The following is a 21,201-nucleotide window of genomic DNA, read 5'->3' on the forward strand; positions in this document are numbered from 1 at the left end:
AGGTCAATACCTTAACTTTTCAATAAGATAGTTTAAAATCAAACATTAATATTAGTATTTATAGATTTTAAATACGATAATCTATTTTTTATAATATTCGATATTAGTTTTGAGATATTTGTGTTTAAATATCATTGAATAAGTCCAATTAATCGTTATCTTCAGTTATATATATATATTATTCGATATACAATATATTTAATTATTATCTTATAAAGAATAAGTCCTATTAATCATTATCTTCAGTTTTATATATATATATATATATATATATATATATATATATATTCAATTATTATATAAAGAGCAAGTTTTATTAATCGTTATCTCTGTTCCTGAGTTGAAAATCTCTTTATATATATTATATTTATATATTGTATTTTGATAGTATATCTAAGGTGCTGATGAGTCACCTACTTATGGATAAACACGTATCCCAAATACTATTTTAAATACTGAGACACTTAGATATATAAATACACATATCATGAGTACCAAATAACCAATTTATGAACAAATGTGTAGTTTATATGTATCCTAAATGCAACTAGAGGATTATTTATTTCTAAATATTGTTACTTATTCTGAATACGTACTGAGTTATCGGATTATATTTTTTATGATTTTTGTATCACAATATTCGAGATGTGTAATATATATTTAAATTATTAAATATTCTACGTACTAATTACATATTTCAATAAATATTAAAATTATTTAATTTAAATAAAAAAATCAAAGAATATTTTGTATTAAAATTGAAAAAAATGTATTGTGACTATTCAATCTTTAGATTTTTGTAACTTCTTAAAATTATTTTTATCCATTTACGACAAAAATTGCAAACTAAATTTATTTAGCTAAAATCATTAAATTTTAAAATAAAAATATCTCATTTTTCTAATATTTTTATATAAAATACATAAAAATTTAAATTTTAAAATATTTTTTGACAAGATATATTTAATAGTTGAATATTTTTATTGTATTTAAATATTTTAAAAATATTTTTATTATTAAAAAATTCAAAAGAATACTTTTATCAATAATTTGATAATTCAAATTTTTTCCGATTTACTCATTATGTTTATAAAAAAGTTAGAAAATTAATTTTTAATTAAATATTTTAAAAATATTTTTTTATTAAAAATATTTTTATCAATAATTTGATAATTCAGATATTTTTTCGATTTACTCGTTATGTTTATGCTAAAGTTAGAAAATTAATTTTAATTAAATATTTTAAAAATATTTTTATTATTAAAAAAGTATGTTATCAATAATTTGATAATTCAGATATTTTTTTCGATTTACTCATTATGTTTATGCGAAAGTTAGAAAATTGATTTTAATTAAATATTTTAAAATATTTTTATTATTAAAAAATTTTAAAAAATACTTTTATCAATAATTTGATAATTCAAATATTCTTTCAATTTACTCATTATGTTAATGAGAAAGATAAAAATTTAATTTTTAATTAGTTAATATGAATCAATTTAATTTAGAGTTTAAAATTTTAATTTAAAATAAATAAAATAATTTTAAAAATTTAACTTATGTTGCCCAAAAAAATTGATTACCTATCGTTACTCTAATTTTTATTAGACATACACAGATACTTTCAAGTTTCCACTTTCCACACATCCCTGGCATAAACGCAACCAACAAAAGAAATCATTAACGATGACTATACATACATACATACATACATATATACATACATACAATAGTTCAATCCATTCAAACGAAGGATAAACATACATGTAAGGTTGGAATTTGAAAACACACTTCCTTATTCTATTCTTCACCCAAGTTCACACTTATTATTTAATTTATATAAACACAACTACTTCCAAAACAGTCCCGAAAACCTGCCCTTATTAAATTTCAACCATTCATATAACGTGCTTCTAATTTTTTTTTTTTAGTAATTATTATGCCTTGAGAAGATGAGCATCCATCTCTTTAGTAGATTTGTCATAAAATTCCAAGTAACCATTATCATTAATTTTCTCATATTCAAGTGAATATTTGGCTGAAACACTTCCATTGCTGTTATCAATCTCTTGAATGGTGAGCTTCAAGACTTTATACTGTTGACTTATGTCTCCATCAAAGACATTGAATTTGATTGTCTTGTTCTTCTCATCAATGGATTCAATTGTCTCCTTGCATATAGTTACTTTACCATCTGTTGCTTGACAATAATTAAAATTAAAAAAATAAAAAAAAAGAAAAGAAAATTAAGGAAACCTGAGAATAATTATGTCAATTATTAGTTAACATAATTACATACAAATTATGCTAGCCAATGAATTATAACTCAAATAGCATAGTCTCTCCATACTTACTTAAAAGATCACAGATTCGAATTTTCCTATTTTTGATAAAAAAAAAATACAAATTATGCTAGTCCTTTTGGTGGTCTTAAAATTGTCTTTTGTCTTGGAGACAATCTATTTTTTGTTTATATTTTTAGGAACCACAAAAAATACAAGAATTTTGTCAATTTATGCATATATTTATAGCTCTCTTCTAATAATCTCATTCATTATGGATTTTTAAACAATTCATATAATTCTCACTAATATTATTTCGTAGTAAGAACCTTTTTTTTGGTTGTAAATGGAGGGAACCTAATTAAATTTAATAAAATCTCAAAGAAAAGAAAATATTAGAGATATAACTATTTATATATTTTTTCAAATTAAATTTTTAGAAGAAGTGATATTATGACATAATATCAAAGCTTTTATAATAAAAAGTTTAAAATTTGATTCATGTTAAACTTTAATGAAAAAAATTTTAGCCTAAAATAAATAACAAAAAAAAATCATATAAAAAATTTATGTAAACCCAAAAAATAAATCTTATATGAAGAGATATATTAAAAATATAATTATTTACGCGATTTTTGCTATATAAGTTTAGATTTTAAAAAAAAAAATGATATCATGACAAATAAAATCCGACTAGATGTTTTTTTTTTTAATCTACAAATTAATTCATTTAAAACTAAGCTTGATTACCTACAACTAGTGTTTAACCGAATCGCCAATGCTGTGCCAATCCTCACCCTGATGCAGCTTGGTGTGATGCACTCTTTCACAAATATTTTGAGCTTGGTGGAGAGATTTTGTTAAAAAATTAAAGAACTTTCCAGCAGGTGCATGGATCACAATTTCAGTACTAAGCTTACCACTCAGTGCCATTGTCTTAAGAAGGAAACAACTACTATGAAGCACGAAATCAGATAATACTGATAATTTAACAAAGCTAGCTAGCTAGAACGTCTGATGGGAGATATGGGACAATGAGTTCCGATTTGTCGGGCCTTATATAGAAAAATAAGCTACCTAAGCTACTATATTGTCAGCTTGTTCCTCCCTATTAATTTATTGCGCTGCTAATAAAAATTTTTATTCAACAGAAAAAATAGTCAATATATGTTATTTTACTCAATGAAATTATCTAACAATGATTAATCACTGAATTCTAATCAAATTTTTTAGGAACGCAAAATAGGTACCAGCATATTTTTATATTATTTATAAAGTTTGATTATAGTGCTTATAAAGTTTTATTATCAATTTAAATATATGATCATTTTGCATATCAAAATGTATTTCAATAATGGATCATTATTGGTGATTGATAGTTGATTTTGATAGTTCATATATAATATAAATTTTTTAGTGCACACATAATTTTAACACACTCGAAAGATAAAAAAAAATATTAGAAAACCAATATCTATTATTAATATCAGCCAATATTTTGTATTGATATTTTATTTTTATATTGTTAAAATTTAAAATTTAGCAATTATTATTTTTAATAATAATAAAAAATAATTAATTTTGTTGATAAATAATATTATTAAAAAAATTCACAATAAAAAATAAGCCACACAAAAAATTCAAAAAAAACAATAAATAAAACCATCTACATTATTCGATCTACATGTGTAGGTTACACATATCTGCTAATTATCTACAATTATGGTTCACTAGTAAGTGTTTTGCTGCTATCAGTTAAAGAGAGTCTTATATTACTATATTAGTATTTATTTAATTAAATGATAATATTTTTAAGTATTTTAATATATTTAAATATACTATTAATTAAAGTATAAGACGAGATATACAGGGTCAAAGTAGGGATGAATAAAAAAATCTGTATCTATAGATATCCACAGGAATTATATATCCGTAATTCCGTATATATATATATATATATATATATATATATATATATATATAAAAGTTATGTAAGTAATTCTAAGGGTTAAGTACAATTTTAGTCCCTAAGATATAGGGTAAAATTTTTTTTTTGTCTTTAACCTTTTTTTACATATAAAATGTCCCTAAGGTTTAACTTAATTTTAAAATTATCATTTTTACTTAAATTTTAAATTTTATTACCAAATTACCCTAACAAAAAAATTATAAAAAAAAAAAGAGAACGGAATCACACGGGAGGGGGGAGGGAAAAAGAAGAAGGGGTAGGGAAGAAGAAGGGAAAAAAAGGAAGAGAGGGAAAAGAGGGACAGCGCTGGCGAGGTTTAGAGCCGCCGTCGCCATCGGGAATAAGAACCAGAAGGAGAGAGAGCTCGCTAGGGAGAGAGGAGACGTGACTTCATCGAACTCACCAAGAAGGTCCATCTCCTCTGCGACAACCTTTGCTTCATCATCCGCGCCGCCACTGTCCAACCCTTAATGAGCGTTCCCTTAACCGCACTCTCACCCTTCTACGCCGTTGCTACCACAACGACGATGTCCTCGACCAAGTCTTTACCATCACCACCACCGCTGATTTTCTCAAGGTTTGGAAAACCTATCCTCCTTCACTACAAAAAATGTTGGTTAAAATGACGCTTATATTATGGCGGTTATATGTAACCGCCATAACTTTTTGTTAATTTCGGCAGAAATTAAGGTCTGCCATATTATTCCGGTGATTGGTGGCGATTTTTGTAGAATACGGTGGTTTAAAACCGCCATTATTTTTAGTCTTCCTTAAAGACTTAGAGGTGATGTTGTTGTGCATAGGAGAGGATCAGAATAAGAGTAATGTTGCAAATAAGAGAATGAGTGTGACGAACCTAACCCTAGTTTTCTGCTGCCGTTCATCTTCTCACCACCGCTCAGCTCTAAGTTGCCGTAAGCAACATTATCATTGTTGTTGCCTTTCTACGGAGGTTCTAGATCTGCTTCTCTGGCTTCGATTTGAGGTTTTATCGCCGTCGTTCATCTCCGCCGCCATTCATTTGCTCGGCACCGCTCAGCTCCAAGTTGCCGTAAGCAACGTTATCGTTGTTGCTGCCTTTGGCGAAGGTTATAGATCTGCTTCTCTGGCTTCGATTTCAGGTTTTTATCGACGTTCATCTCCTCGCTGCCGTTCATCTGCTCGTCGCCGTTCATCTCCTCACCGCCGCAAGCAACAGCGTTGATGTTGCCTTCGGTGGAGCTTCTGCGATCTAATTTTTTGCTTTGATTTGAGGGTTTGCTTTCTGTTCACAACCATTCATCATCTCCTCGCTACCGCAAGCGACGCCGTTGTTTCTCTCTCTGGAGGAGCTTCTGAGATCTAGTCCTTTGGCTTCAATTTGCAGATTCAATCTGGTTCTCTAGCTGTGAAGCTATTGTTGCTGCCTCCAACTAAGCTTGTATGATTTGGTTCTACCATCCATATCAATTCACAGTAATCTACTTCATCTTCTTTTTTTGATTTTCCTCCTCCATACGATTAAAATAGTGTTAACTAATTTAAATTACATGATTAATGTGCAATTAATTGATGATTACCTTACGAATAACTAAACACCAAAGCGATTACGCAAGTGATCGTTGAAGAGAATTAATTATTTAATTAATTAATTAAAGAAATTATGGCGGAGGAAATTAGATTCTTCGAGCTGAACACAGGTGCCAAGATACCTTCTGTTGGATTAGGAACTTTTCAGGCTGAAAATCCAGGAGCCTTGGCCAAAGCAGCTACCACCGCTATCAAGGTACACTCACATTTTTTCTATTTTTATAGTTTTGTTAAACCATTACAATTTTACAGTTTTGATTATTGTATTATAAGTAGAAGAGCTAACCCGTAGAGGTGGATGATTATTAATTTTGATTATAATTATTGTGTTTGACATGTCAGGTTGGATACGGACATATCGATTGTGCTTCATCTTACGGCAATCAAGTAGAGTTAATAATCATTAGTTTACTGAATGATTATGAATTTATGATCTTACCTCTTACTTGCATATGTTCTGTTATTTATAGATTTTTGACTTATTCTTAATTTTTGCTTATGTTAGCTGGTGAATTTGTTTATCTTTGGTAAAGTGAAGTGCTCGATGTGTTTGTTAATTAATGTTTGCTAGTAAACTTCTTGCTTTGAAAATAAAAATAAAATAAAATTGGAATCTTGGTCTCTGTAGATTGGTTCTGTTCTCAAGAAGCTTTTTGATAAGTTGAGATCTCAATAGCTTGACATACATTATTCAATTCCAAAGGTAGTTACTGCTATATTCTTCCTTTGTCAGTTTCTTTGTGTTCCAAGTTCTTTTGCTTTGCTTATAGTTTTATCTTTAGTTGATGGCATTTTAGACAATGCTCCAAAAAAGGATATTTGGTCATGGTGGTGTGATGATATCTGGTCTTGATTCATCTGTTTCAAATGACGAACTTAAGCATATTTTTGGATTATATGGAGAAATTAAAGAAGTAAGTTTTAATTCTGATTTTTCACCTTTTTTGCATCATGTGTCTTACCAAGAATTATTTTGGCATTAGTAATTATTGTGTAATGGCAAATCTATGAATCTCTTGAAGTGAATATTAAGCAAACGTGATATGGTAACCAATGGTTGTATATATACATAAATCCAATAATCATACTAAAAAAGTAGTCCACCCTACTTATCATATTCATGTAGATCATGGAATATATGCGTGTAGTAAGAACAATCAAATTCAAAAAGGATAGAATCTTCACTCTCCAGCTTTATTGCAACTACCAAATTCTTCAAAGCCTTCCAGGACACTACTCTTAATTAGGGGGGAGGGCTTTAATTAGGGCTCCTAAAATAAAGATTGTATTCTTAACTAACATTAATTTAGGAAATCATAATTAAATTGTTCAGTTTGATTCTTATTATTAGTAAACCTAATGAATTTGCCTTTTTTTATTATTAGTTTAATGATCAACAATTACTTACCCATATTGATATTTGATCTATGATCGATTTTGGAAATGATGATCATAGCCTACCCTATAATTTTAGTTAAGGTTGCTAGAATAATAAAAATGCATTATATTATAACAAGTTCCTAATTCATGTCATGATAAATTCCTTACCTGTATAATTTTGTATCTTGTGCGTGCCACATTTATTTTTATTATTATATCCTTAAAATAAATAAATATAATATTTATAATGAGTAGTATAGTCATACACTTAAGTTTGGAATCATTCGTACCCAAATTTGAAGCTAACCTTGCTCAGTTCTGTGAAAAATTGGTAAGCTACCTACATGTTTCTTGACAGTCAATTAAGTTTATTCTCTTCTATATGTTAATGAATAATTTCAATTTTTATAATTACAGGTAATGGACTTGGATAGAAGAGTAAGACGTGGGCAAGAACGCCTTGCTCAAGAGGTGGAGCCAGAACCAGCACTTCCATTATAATTAAAATACATTAAATATTTTTTATGTTTATATATTGATATCATAATTCAGGCTGCCAAAGAGAAGGCTGTTGAAGAAGAGTGAAGGAAACAGAAGGAGAAGGATCATGAGAGAAGACTATACAATCTCCAAAAAAGGGTTGAGGTAGGTATTTTACTGTTGTAATTTTTTCCTCTTGCATGATTGAACTCTGAAAGTGTAGTCCAGTCTTTCCTAAATATATCTGTCATGGTTGAGAGAGGTATATTGGGTTTGAAATTGCAGCAGAACCATTTGAGAGCCCTCCATTTCCCTTAGCTGCAGAGAGAACAAGAAGAAAAGACCCTCTTGATGGCTTCTATCATTCTCTACAGAACAAGAATCTCTTACTTCATTAAGGTTTCTTTAACTACAAACTCAACTTTTTATTATTGTGCTGTTAATATTAATGTGAAGCATGAAAAAAAAAACATTTACTTGAGAAAGCAAATAGGCTCCTATAAACTCCATATAAGTCTCCTATTATGTTTGTGTGTGTGTGTGTCTGTGTGTGTGTTTTCAAATTTAGTCTTTCTTTTTCCCTTTGGATGCAGGATGCAATTCCATTGAGCCAGCAATTGGAACACTACAAAGAATGTCAGAATATATTGGTGGAAGTAGCAGGACAATCAAATGCTTCATCAATCATATCTGGTGCTACACATCTTGTTAGTGCTGGCAACAGTGACTTCATTCAGAATTATTACATAAACCCTCTGCTTAACAAGGTTTACACTGCTGATCAGTTCTCTGAAATTCTCATGCAACACTATTTTCATTGGATTATTGATATTCATCTTTATACCCTAAATATTATATAAAAACAAAAAAAATGAATATATAATAGAGTCCCGTTATTATTATGTCCTTAATTATTACATGATATTTTTGAAATGAAGAATGTCATATAAATTGTTTAATCAAATAACCACCCTTATTCTCTTGTTTAATTCGTATAGTATTTTATAGTATTTTAAGCACCATCAACTTTATAGTATTTTAAGCACTCAAAAAAGATGCTTCCTATTTAACATTATAAGATTATTGTGATCATTAATTTCCTTCCCTTCTCCTCTCTTAATACCCCTACAAGACTAAAGGAAAAATTGGTCCATTATGGGAAGCATAAATATGCCATACTTGTTAGTTGTTACTTTCATCATAAATATGCCATACTTGTTAGTTGTTACTTTCATTAGTACGGGGAATGGTTTGAAAATAGGAGTAACTTTTGGAGTAATTTATCATAATAATACCTTATCAACCAGCTCCATGAGCTATTGGAGTAACTTTTTTAATTGTTTTTGAGAACATAGGAATCTTGCTCACAATCAGTTCCAGCAAGGATTGAATGTTAACTTCATGAAGTGTAATACCCTAATATTCAAATCCTTATGCTCGAGTCATAAGTCAATGATATTACGGTGGTACGACTCTCAGGTGGATTTTTAATATATAAATATAGGTAATTTCGAAAAGAGTATTAATCGAGAAGCCTGAAAAGAGTAAAAATAAAATCGCGAAGACGTATCACTCACGTTTCGACAACAAAAGATAAACCGTGAAGCCGAAAATGATATACGGACAAGGCGTAGAGGAGATTAAGAGATAGATAACAGATAGACATATATAACATAAATAAATAGCCACTAGTCGCGACCCGCGAAGTTTAGGCCGGCTAGGATACAGTATGAAAGTAGATGACAACAGTATATCCTAATCTCTCCCAAAGGAAACATAAGAGCCTCTATAGGCAAGTTCCAAAAGAGTTCAATACATAATATAATCTTTTCAAAACATAGGTGGAGAGATTCTAATCAAACACAAAGTAGAGAAAATAAAGATCTTCGCCGTCTCTCAGACGACCCACAACTCACTTCTGAGCACCTGGACCTGTATCTGAAAAACAAGAGATATATACGGAATGAGAACCTCGGGCCCATGGGTTCCCAGTACGGTAAAAGTGCCAAATAAATACAATGCACTGCAATAAAAACTCACCAAGCATCCTAAACTCCTTTTCACCAAGTATCCAGCCTAGATTCTCACTAATCTATAAATAGGCATCTGTCGTAAGGGAATACTAAATCTAGATCACATCTCATATGACTCCCAACTCGCTGACTCTCCCACGAATCAGATTTCAGAATCATAAACAAAGCCATCATCAGTCGTGCTGTCTCAGTAATTCTATATCAATATATCATGCCCTCCCTGGAACTAGTGAAACCACATCACTGCGTCTACCCAGGGAGCTCAAATCATCTCAACTAATGATCACCATCATCATGCAATCGCATCATCAATTCATCTCATCAAGAACAGCCCTCAACCTCCACCGACACCAACATGAGGGGCCTCTCAGTTGTACAAACACAAGCAATACAGGCAAGTAATACACAATTAGGGTACAAGTAGAACAAGTAGCACATAATCAGGTAACTTAGCATATATAATGTAGAAATCCAAAACAAATAGGCAAACCCAAACAATTCAAACATATGCAAATGATGAATGCCTGCCCTATGGCTGATGATATCATCTGTCGGATATCAAGCCAACCCGACATGTCCGGTAGCTAACCCGGGCACAGTCTCTCTGTTGCGTATTAATATCATTAGAGGGTATCTGCGCCCTGTCGCCATTAGAGGGTATCTGCGCCCTGTCGCCATTAGAGGGTATCTGCGCCCTGTCGCCATTAGAGGGTATCGGTGCCCTGTCACCCTTACAACCAGAGAGAAAACACAAGCATGCTTACATTAAATATTTTTCATCATTATTCATTTATCATATTCGTTAATTTATCATATATGCCTTTATACTCAGCCATAATCCATAATGGCTTTGCCGTAACTCGGCAATAACTCAGCCACCCGGCTCACAGTTCAATCCAGAACTAGCCAATTTATCAACATGGCTCTGCCGTATCCGGCAAGAACTCAGCCATCCGGCTCATGGTCCAATCAAGAACCAACCATTTATCAATAAATATAGCCCTTCGGCTCATGGCATACACGGTACTTCCACCGCCATCCTCCATATCTCATATAATCATATCTGATCATCATTGATCATAACCTTTTCCCTTGCTTCACTCGCAAGTTACCACATCCCCTAGCTCCTTCCTCCTTGCTAGGCATACCATAATGATTTGATACATAAGGGGTGAGATCGAAGGCTTAAAAGTATGAGGTTTGGCTTTAAAAACTCAAAAATCAACTTTGGCATGAAAACAGGGCCACGCGTACGCGCACTTCATGCGCACGCGTGGATGGCCAAAAACTCATCGACGCGCAAGCGTCATACGCGCGAACGCGCGGGTTGAAAAATATCCAAACAGCGCGCAAGCGTCAGCCACGCGTACGCGTGGGTGCTCTTGCGCCCAGGCACAAAACTGGCACGACCCTGGCACAACTCTCTGGAAAATAGCTGGGCATTCGGTACAGCGCATCGACGCGCCCGCGCACACCACGCGCACGCGTGGATGGTGCTTTCTGGAAGAACGGCGCGCACGCGCCAGGTGCGCCTACGCGCGTAGGGTCGTTCTGCTAAAAATTTTCTAAGTTAAAAGCTGCAGAATTTACAGATTCAACCCCCAATCTTCCGACGGACATAACTCTCTCATTTTAAATCGTTTTTCACCCGTCTTTCAAACGGCATGGACATCCCGGATCCAATTTCATTTCTAAATAAATTTGGCAGAAAACAAAAATCCGTAGTCCAGGTTATGTCCCATCAAAGTATGCCCCAAAACCATGTTTCCATACAAAGCCACAAAGTGCCATTTTCAAAACAAGCCATTTTCAACTCTTTTCAAAATCAATCAAAACATGCCAATTTCAGCCTTTTCTTTGAAATCAATCAAAATATACCAAAATCAACATCAAGCCTCCTCAACTCGCACGTTGACACTTTCTCAAACTCAAACACATTTACATATCATATACTCTTTCTCATGCCAAATTTCAACAACACTATTTCCAATCAACCATCATTATACATAATCAATATCGTACTCACTATGACGTGGCTTTACCCACAAATCAACCTTAATCATTCCTCAAGCATATATCACGACAAACATATCTCTAATGCATCATCATACCATCAAGGCATCAATAATCATAATCACATATATGACCATATAATATATCTCAACCAAAACCAAACATACCTCATCTATATAATTGTACCCAAATTTACCAAATCCCACACCTCAACTCCTCAAACCTTATTATTCAATAACCAACCCAATCATTCATATATTCATTATCTGAAATTCATCCAATCACTTGTGTCATCATACAATGCACACATCAACTTACCTTTCTCACCTTTTTTCGGCCTCCGGCCCAAAATCCACGGCCTCCGGCCCAATATCATAATTTAAATGCATAAACCACAAATCAATACTCATTACCCAGTACATCAAATTCTCAATACACCAAGCATACAAGGCCACACAATTCTCAACCCAAATCATTAATTCACATTACATACCAACTATGCATATTAGCACCAACCATTTACACAATCCAAACTTAATCCTAGGAGCATCTAGCCTAGGAATTCTCATCACAACACACGGTACTTAAATGAAACTTAAACCGTACCTCTTGTAGCCAAACCAATTGAGCCTCTTCTTTGGAAGTCTTCACCAACCTTAGCTCCAAGCCTCACCAAAGCTCCTCAAGCAATACCAATCTCCCAATTGTGCACCAACATCACCAAATACACTAACATAACCAATATCACATACATACATCAACCTAGGGCTCATAAAAATGACAAGTCACAAGGGTTTGAGCACTTCTTACCTCAGCCCATATGAAGTAGGGATAGAACCCACTTAGAATCCATGTTGGAGTATCCCTAAACACCCAAAATCACAAGATTTCAACACTAATTACCCAAAAACGTGTAACAGTGGGGAATTTCGAAAACTGGGCAGAGATGAATGGAATACTCACCACAAAACCTAGATAGAATTGTAGAAGATGAGAAGAGCGACGCGTGGCCGCAAACGGCTCGTCAATCGGAGCTCCGTAGCTCAAGTTATGGTGGTTTGAAGATCAAAGAGAGTTAGGTTTTCTCTCTTCTCTTCTCTCTTCCCAATTTCAGCGCCCAACACCCCTTCTTTAGGGCAAAATGAGCTGAAATGCTCATAACTAATGTTTATATATGTTGGGTCTTGGGCCCACTTAGGCCCGGTTCACTTATTTTTGCCCATTGGCCCAATTTTGGGTCAAAACCTTTAAGATTAGCGCTCTAAATTGCACTTTAAATATTTCTACCTTCCCTAATTATAGTTCCTCATTTATTAATCTTATTTACCCATAATCAATTTTCTCAGCTGTAGTACCAGACAGATCTCAGCCGGTACTGCCGGTCAAAATTCCACTGTGCGCTTTTACGCAGAAAACTATGTTTTCCGACTCGGAAAAATTCACTGAATCCAAATATCATATTTGAATTATCAAATTCCAATTGCCAAATCTTCCAACCATATTCGCTCTTATTTAACTTATTATTTAATTAATTTCGGTTAGACCGGGTATTACATTCTACCCCCCTAACAGAAATTTTCGCCCTCGAAAATTCCATCCATCACTGCGAGTACGCGAGCGTAGTCTGCCTCTATATCCAACGCATAACAGTCCCAAGGTCCTTTTATTCTGCGCGCTTCCGTTGCCGCGCTCTGATTTCTCTATATTCGAGGTTCTCGGTCATTTGCCCAATGCCGACCAATAGTCTCGTTCCTTACTTTTATCGTCTCATCAACTCACCCTATTAAATCTCAAATCATGTCATCAATAATATTACCATCGTCGTTAATCACAGCCATCGTCCCCCATCACTATAATCAATCAAAGATCATCACCACACCTTAATGATACTCCATCACTATCCTCTCTCTCTGCCAAGCTAATTACCACTAATCACAGCTCAACTCCAAGCATAAACTCCAAACTTACTTTCTTATTCTCAAACCCTCGAATTTCCACATGACTTGCTGTTATAAAGCCTCCGACTCATCAATCAAAAACCCCTTTCATTTCTGGAAAGCAAATAAGTTTGAAATAACAATTTAACAAAATTATAAGAATCCGCTTTCCTTTAATAATCTATAAAAGCATTCGAGACACATCTCTTTTGTTAACGTTACTCATATCAAAAATCATCCTCAAAACCATAACCAACGCTCTTTCAATTTCTTGGGAAAAATTTTCAACAGTACCTCCCCAAAAATTGGAGTTTACCACCCGTCACGGGTTCCCTTAAACCAATCTCAGTACCGCATCAGCATTCCAATTTAGTGGTTTTCACATTCGTCTTTCAAAACCAATCATTATAAATCTCAATCTAATTCCAAGGTCACTATGACCAAACATCATGGTACTCATCTCTCAAACACGACAACTTGCACTCTCTCATCATCTAAATCCAATTATGCATCAATGATAATTTTCTCATCCGCTTTAGAACCATCAAAGCTCGCAGCCGCAATCAATTCCAACTATTGGGGATCATTACTTGCAGTAACCCGCTTAACCCTTCTAGTATTCAAACATAAGATACTATAGTAAACTTTTACAGCTCTTATTCGTAGCTATCCTATGTTACTGCTTCCACAAGTTTCCGCTGCTTTATTCTGATCTCTCGTCTAGTACGAGTTCTATCACTTACTTCCTCACAACCACAACTTAGCATGACTGGCATTCACTAGATTTCTATCTATGATAGCCAAAACCACATACCAACTTAATCGTACTTTTAACACGTTGTTACCGATCTTTCGCTTACCAATTCCCAAACCGTCGGATCTAACGGTATCACCCGTTGTTGTAGTGAACACACGACCTTGTTGTTGGCCCTTGGTAGTATTCCGGTTGACCTTCTTAGGACATTTCCAAGACACGTGTCCAACTTCTCTACAACCATAGCAAAGTCCCAATCCACCTCGACACGGAGTTCCCGGATGATGGCTTTGACATCGCCCACTAGTCATTCCACTCTGAGGTTGCTTTCCGTTAAAGGCCTACCTAATCACTTATGCTCACCAAACCTTCTATTAAGATAACTTAGGGTTATCTAGAACAGATCATAATTTTTCATTCGACCATGTATTATGAGTGAATACCAGCCTTCAGCATTATCTAAAGTGGTAAAGAATTAAGTTATCAGTTTTCTTATTACCTCAGGTACGAAAATCAGACCTGGCAGTCTCCCGGTCCTTCCGATGTGGGCAATCTCTGACCAAATGTCCTAGCTTTCCGCAATTGTAACACAAACCCGAACCATAACGACACGGTCTATTTGGGTGATGACCTCCACATCTCTGACAGCTCAAAACATCTGAAACAACCACTATTTGCTTTTCCCTACCTTTTCCTTGGGAATTCTTATTTGTCGCAAGGTCATTTCGCCTTTGGGGAAGACGTTGTGGGTATCCTCTTCTCTTAAACTCTTGACCCTTTGTTGGGTATTCCTGATTGTGCTCTCTGCGGTGGGACTCCTGACGGTCATTCATCGTCTCAACAGCCTTCCTCACACATTCTTCAGCAATATGGCTCTTGTTCACAAGTTCAGAGAAGACCCTAATCTCCATCGGTCCAACGGAGCTCAGGATTTCACTTCGAAGTCCTCCCTCATACTTAATACACTTCCATTCCTCGAAGTCTCCCGGGGTTCCTTGACACATACGAGAAAACCCGAATAACTCCTCAAATTTATCCGTATACTCAGATACGGACATTGTACCCTGCTTCAGCTGCAGTAATTCAAGTTCCTTGACCGTTCTAGCAGAATTCGGGAAGTACTTCTTATAAAATTCCACTTGGAAGGTACCCCAGGTGATAGGATCATTCCCCTGCTGCAGGAGACGTCGGGCCTCTTGCCACCAATGCGATGCTTCCCCCGTGAGCAGATAGGTAGCAAATTCAACACACTGTTCTTCAGGCACCAACTGCGCTTGCAGTGCTCGCTCCATGGCCTGAAACCAGGTGTCAGCTTCAGTCGGATTAGTGGTTCCCTTGAACTTAGGTGGATTAACCTTTAAGAAAGTTGCCAGTGTCATCGGGCCCTGAGCTCCACTTCTGCCATTGCCATTATTGTTTATCTGTTGCCCAAGAGCCTCCGCAGTGGCCTGCATAGTAGCAGCCATATTCTCCAACACTGCCATAAAGTTTACCGGGTTATTCGGGTTGATTTCCGGTTCCTGAGTACTAGTACGATCTCTCTCACGTCCCCGACCAGGTCCACGAGGCACCATCTGGTTCCTATACACACCAAACAATCGATATCAAGTTGATCAGTCTCAATATCGGAAGTATAGTGCTTCAAAGTACCAAAAGTACACTCATGGACTTCATGCTAGATGTATCGGTTAGATACCCTAACTAGCACAGGCACAGACTCAGAGTATGCATTGAAGCATAAGCAGTTCCATCCCTCAGGCTCACGAGGACGAACTGCTCTGATACCATAATGTAACACCCTAATATTCAAATCCTTATGCTCGAGTCATAAGTCAATGATATTACGGTGGTACGACTCTCAGGTGGATTTTTAATATATAAATATAGGTAATTTCGAAAAGAGTATTAATCGAGAAGCCTGAAAAGAGTAAAAATAAAATCGCGAAGACGTATCACTCACGTTTCGACAACAAAAGATAAACCGTGAAGCCGAAAATGATATACGGACAAGGCGTAGAGGAGATTAAGAGATAGATAACAGATAGATATATATAACATAAATAAATAGCCACTAGTCGCGACCCGCGAAGTTTAGGCCGACTAGGGTACAGTATGAAAGTAGATGACAGCAGTATATCCTAATCCCTCCCAAAGGAAACATAAGAGCCTCTATAGGCAAGTTCCAAAAGAGTTCAATACATAATATAATCTTTTCAAAAACATAGGTGGAGAGATTCTAATCAAACACAAAGTAGAGGAAATAAAGATCTTCGCCGTCTCTCAGACGACCCACAACTCACTTCTGAGCACCTGGACCTGTATCTGAAAAACAAGAGATATATACGGAATGAGAACCCCGGGCCCATGGGTTCCCAGTACGGTAAAAGTGCCAAATAAATACAATGCACTGCAATAAAAACTCACCAAGCATCCTAAACTCCTTTTCACCAAGTATCCAGCCTAGATTCTCACTAATCTATAAATAGGCATCTGTCGTAAGGGAATACTAAATCTAGATCACATCTCATATGACTCCCAACTCGCTGACTCTCCCACGAATCAGATTTCAGAATCATAAACAAAGCCATCATCAGTCGTGCTGTCTCAATAATTCTATATCAATATATCATGCCCTCCCTGGAACTAGTGAAACCACATCACTGCGTCTACCCAGGGAGCTCAAATCATCTCAACTAATGATCACCATCATCATGCAATCGCATCATCAATTCATCTCATCAAGAACAGCCCTCAACCTCCACCGACACCAACATGAGGGGCCTCTCAGTTGTACAAACACAAGCAATACAGGCAAGTAATACACAATTAGGGTACAAGTAGAACAAGTAGCACATAATCAGGTAACTTAGCATATATAATGTAGAAATCCAAAACAAATAGGCAAACCCAAACAATTCAAACATATGCAAATGATGAATGCCTGCCCTATGGCTGATGATATCATCTGTCGGTTATCAAGCCAACCTGACATGTCCGGTAGCTAACCCGGGCACAGTCTCTCTGTTGCGTATTAATATCATTAGAGGGAATATGTGCCCTGTCACCATTAGAGGGTATCTGCGCCCTGTCGCCATTAGAGGGTATCTGCGCCCTGTCGCCATTAGAGGGTATCGGTGCCCTGTCACCCTTACAACCAGAGAGAAAACACAAGCATGCTTACATTAAATATTTTTCATCATTATTCATTTATCATATTCGTTAATTTATCATATATGCCTTTATACTCAGCCATAATCCATAATGGCTTTGCCGTAACTCGGCAATAACTCAGCCACCCGGCTCACAGTTCAATCCAGAACTAGCCAATTTATCAACATGGCTCCGCCGTATCCGGCAAGAACTCAGCCATCCGGCTCATGGTCCAATCAAGAACCAACCATTTATCAATAAATATAGCCCTTCGGCTCATGGCATACACGGTACTTCCACCGCCATCCTCCATATCTCATATAATCATATCTGATCATCATTGATCATAACCTTTTCCCTTGCTTCACTCGCAAGTTACCACATCCCCTAGCTCCTTCCTCCTTGCTAGGCATACCATAATGATTTGATACATAAGGGGTGAGATCGAAGGCTTAAAAGTATGAGGTTTGGCTTTAAAAACTCAAAAATCAACTTTGGCATGAAAACAGGGCTACGCGTACGCGCACTTCATGCGCACGCGTGGATGGCCAAAAACTCATCGACGCGCAAGCGTCATACGCGCGAACGCGCGGGTTGAAAAATATCCAAACAGCGCGCAAGCGTCAGCCACGCGTACGCGTGGGTGCTCTTGCGCCCAGGCACAAAACTGGCACGACCCTGGCACAACTCTCTGGAAAATAGCTGGGCATTCGGTACAGCGCATCGACGCGCCCGCGCACACCACGCACACGCGTGGATGGTGCTTTCTGGAAGAACGGCACGCACGCGCCAGGTGCGCCTACGCGCGTAGGGTCGTTCTGCTAAAAATTTTCTAAGTTAAAAGCTGCAGAATTTACAGATTCAACCCCCAATCTTCCGACGGACATAACTCTCTCATTTTAAATCGTTTTTCACCCGTCTTTCGAACAGCATGGACATCCCGGATCCAATTTCATTTCTAAATAAATTTGGCAGAAAACAGCGATCCGTAGTCCAGGTTATGTCCCGTCAAAGTATGCCCCAAAACCATGTTTCCATACAAAACCATAAAGTGCCATTTTCAAAACAAGCCATTTTTAACTCTTTTCAAAATCAATCAAAACATGCCAATTTCAGCCTTTTCTTTGAAATCAATCAAAATATACCAAAATCAACATCAAGCCTCCTCAACTCGCACGTTGACACTTTCTCAAACTCAAGCACATTTACATATCATATACTCTTTCTCATGCCAAATTTCAACAACACTATTTCCAATCAACCATCATTATACATAATCAATATCGTACTCACTATGACGTGGCTTTACCCACAAATCAACCTTAATCATTCCTCAAGCATATATCACGACAAACATATCTCTAATGCATCATCATACCATCAAGGCATCAATAATCATAATCACATATATGACCATATAATATATCTCAACCAAAACCAAACATACCTCATCTATATAATTGTACCCAAATTTACCAAATCCCACACCTCAACTCCTCAAACCTTATTATTCAATAACCAACCCAATCATTCATATATTCATTATCTGAAATTCATCCAATCACTTGTGTCATCATACAATGCACACATCAACTTACCTTTCTCACCTTTTTTCGGCCTCCGGCCCAAAATCCACGGCCTCCGGCCCAATATCATAATTTAAATGCATAAACCACAAATCAATACTCATTACCCAGTACATCAAATTCTCAATACACCAAGCATACAAGGCCACACAATTCTCAACCCAAATCATTAATTCACATTACATACCAACTATGCATATTAGCACCAACCATTTACACAATCCAAACTTAATCCTAGGGGCATCTAGCCTAGGAATTCTCATCACAACACACGGTACTTAAATGAAACTTAAACCGTACCTCTTGTAGCCAAACCAATTGAGCCTCTTCTTTGGAAGTCTTCACCAACCTTAGCTCCAAGCCTCACCAAAGCTCCTCAAGCAATACCAATCTCCCAATTGTGCACCAACATCACCAAATACACTAACATAACCAATATCACATACATACATCAACCTAGGACTCATAAAAATGACAAGTCACAAGGGTTTGAGCACTTCTTACCTCAGCCCATATGAAGTAGGGATAGAACCCACTTAGAATCCATGTTGGAGTATCCCTAAACACCCAAAATCATAAGATTTCAACACTAATTACCCAAAAACGTGTAACAGTGGGGAATTTCGAAAACTGGGCAGGTATGAATGGAATACTCACCACAAAACCTAGATAGAATTGTAGAAGATGAGAAGAGCAACGCGTGGCCGCAAACGGCTCGTCAATCGGAGCTCCGTAGCTCAAGTTATGGTGGTTTGAAGATCAAAGAGAGTTAGGTTTTCTCTCTTCTCTTCTCTCTTCCCAATTTCAGCGCCCAACACCCCCCTTTAGGGCAAAATGAGCTGAAATGCTCATAACTAATGTTTATATATGTTGGGTCTTGGGCCCACTTAGGCCCGGTTTACTTATTTTTGCCCATTGGCCCAATTTTGGGCCAAAACCTTTAAGATTAGCGCTCTAAATTGCACTTTAAATATTTCTACCTTCCCTAATTATAGTTCCTCATTTATTAATCTTATTTACCCATAATCAATTTTCTCAACTGTAGTACCAGACAGATCTCAGCCGGTACTGCTGGTCAAAATTCCACTGTGCGCTTTTACGCAGAAAACTATGTTTTCCGACTCGGAAAAATTCACTGAATCCAAATATCATATTTGAATTATCAAATTCCAATTGCCAAATCTTCCAACCATATTCGCTCTTATTTAACTTATTATTTAATTAATTTCGGTTAGACCGGGTATTACATGAAGCTTTCTGCCTTCTCTTCATTGTGAGACTTCCTCCTCCTATTAACATATTGATTATATTCCAAGTTGACTTGTTTATATTTGTGTAGGTATCTGCAGAACAATCAGTTTACAAGCACTATTGATGTCCTTGCTAATCTGCCTCATTGTGATATCATTGGTTTGTAAGAGATGAGTTTGGATAATAAAGTTGGAGTGTTGGAGCAAGAAACAAAGATGTCGGAGCAAGTCTCCGGGATGAAACTCACACAAGAGACCAAGAAACTAAGGCAGGCTTGTTTTAAAGTTAATTACAAAAGGAGGAAACTTTTGGCCTTCAAATCTTATTCATCATCACTTAGTTAAGCTACTTGTCTTGTATGTTCATATTCTAAGTAGTAAAAATAACACTTATTAGATGGTTTAAATACATTATTAAATATTAACATAGTTTAGGAAACTGGATGGTAGATTTGACTGATTAGTATTTATTGCAATGCTTGTATTTTGGTAAGTTTAGTAAGACAAGGTTTTGTATAGGAGTTATTACTTTTGATTTTTAATAATAAAAAATTATATATTATATTAATATTTTGTTTATGACTTATATAATATTTTATTTATGGATTATGATTTTTTGCTATTGTGAAATTTTAATCACAATTATTTATTTAACGCGATAAAAATGACGGTAAAAATTATTTTTTTAAACGATAAAAAATGTCACTGTCAGGGTAAAACGGCGGTTCAAAATGCCATTTTAACCAATCAAAACGCTACTGTCAGGATAAAAATGATGGTTCAAAAATGCCATTTTAA

General features: G+C 35.6%; 1 protein-coding gene and 1 long non-coding RNA gene across 16 annotated transcripts; one reads left to right on the top strand and one right to left on the bottom strand.

Moving 5' to 3' along the window:
- Positions 1 to 1,674: 1,674 nt before the first annotated feature.
- Positions 1,675 to 3,315, bottom strand: LOC140181648 (uncharacterized). Its single transcript, XR_011876645.1, has 2 exons — positions 3,033 to 3,315; positions 1,675 to 2,194 (listed from the first exon to the last, which is right to left on the bottom strand). It is a non-coding gene; the product is annotated as an uncharacterized lncRNA (long non-coding RNA).
- Positions 3,316 to 4,327: 1,012 nt separating this feature from the next.
- On the top strand, positions 4,328 to 20,971 carry LOC112773012 (aldo-keto reductase family 4 member C10-like). 15 transcript variants are annotated; one of them, XM_072224081.1, is made up of 9 exons: positions 4,480 to 5,706; positions 5,931 to 6,016; positions 6,163 to 6,212; positions 6,449 to 6,523; positions 6,603 to 6,734; positions 7,618 to 7,671; positions 7,753 to 8,079; positions 8,274 to 8,447; positions 20,493 to 20,971. In XM_072224081.1, the coding sequence occupies exons 7-9, from the start codon at positions 8,032 to 8,034 to the stop codon at positions 20,526 to 20,528; spliced, it is 258 nt and encodes an 85-aa protein (XP_072080182.1). In that variant the 5' UTR covers positions 4,480 to 5,706; positions 5,931 to 6,016; positions 6,163 to 6,212; positions 6,449 to 6,523; positions 6,603 to 6,734; positions 7,618 to 7,671; positions 7,753 to 8,031; the 3' UTR covers positions 20,529 to 20,971. The 15 variants fall into 15 exon arrangements, with proteins under 15 accessions (XP_072080183.1, XP_072080181.1, XP_072080179.1 ...); XM_072224084.1 differs by lacking the exons at positions 6,449 to 6,523; positions 6,603 to 6,734 and having other exon boundaries at positions 7,753 to 7,845; positions 7,999 to 8,079; XM_072224085.1 differs by lacking the exons at positions 6,449 to 6,523; positions 6,603 to 6,734 and having other exon boundaries at positions 6,163 to 6,207; positions 7,753 to 7,845; positions 7,999 to 8,079.
- The last annotated feature ends 230 nt before the right edge of the window (positions 20,972 to 21,201 follow it).

This window comes from Arachis hypogaea, chromosome 18 (assembly GCF_003086295.3).
Source record: "Arachis hypogaea cultivar Tifrunner chromosome 18, arahy.Tifrunner.gnm2.J5K5, whole genome shotgun sequence".
Classification (NCBI taxonomy): Eukaryota; Viridiplantae; Streptophyta; class Magnoliopsida; order Fabales; family Fabaceae; genus Arachis; species Arachis hypogaea.

Coding starts and splice junctions, on each gene's coding strand:
- LOC112773012 (XM_072224077.1), top strand. CDS start 8,032: ATGGCTTCTATCATTCTCTACAGAACAAGAATCTCTTACTTCATTAAG. Junction 8,080..8,273: donor GAATCTCTTACTTCATTAAG/GTTTCTTTAACT, acceptor CTTTGGATGCAG/GATGCAATTCCATTGAGCCA. Junction 8,448..20,492: donor TAAACCCTCTGCTTAACAAG/GTTTACACTGCT, acceptor ATATTTGTGTAG/GTATCTGCAGAACAATCAGT.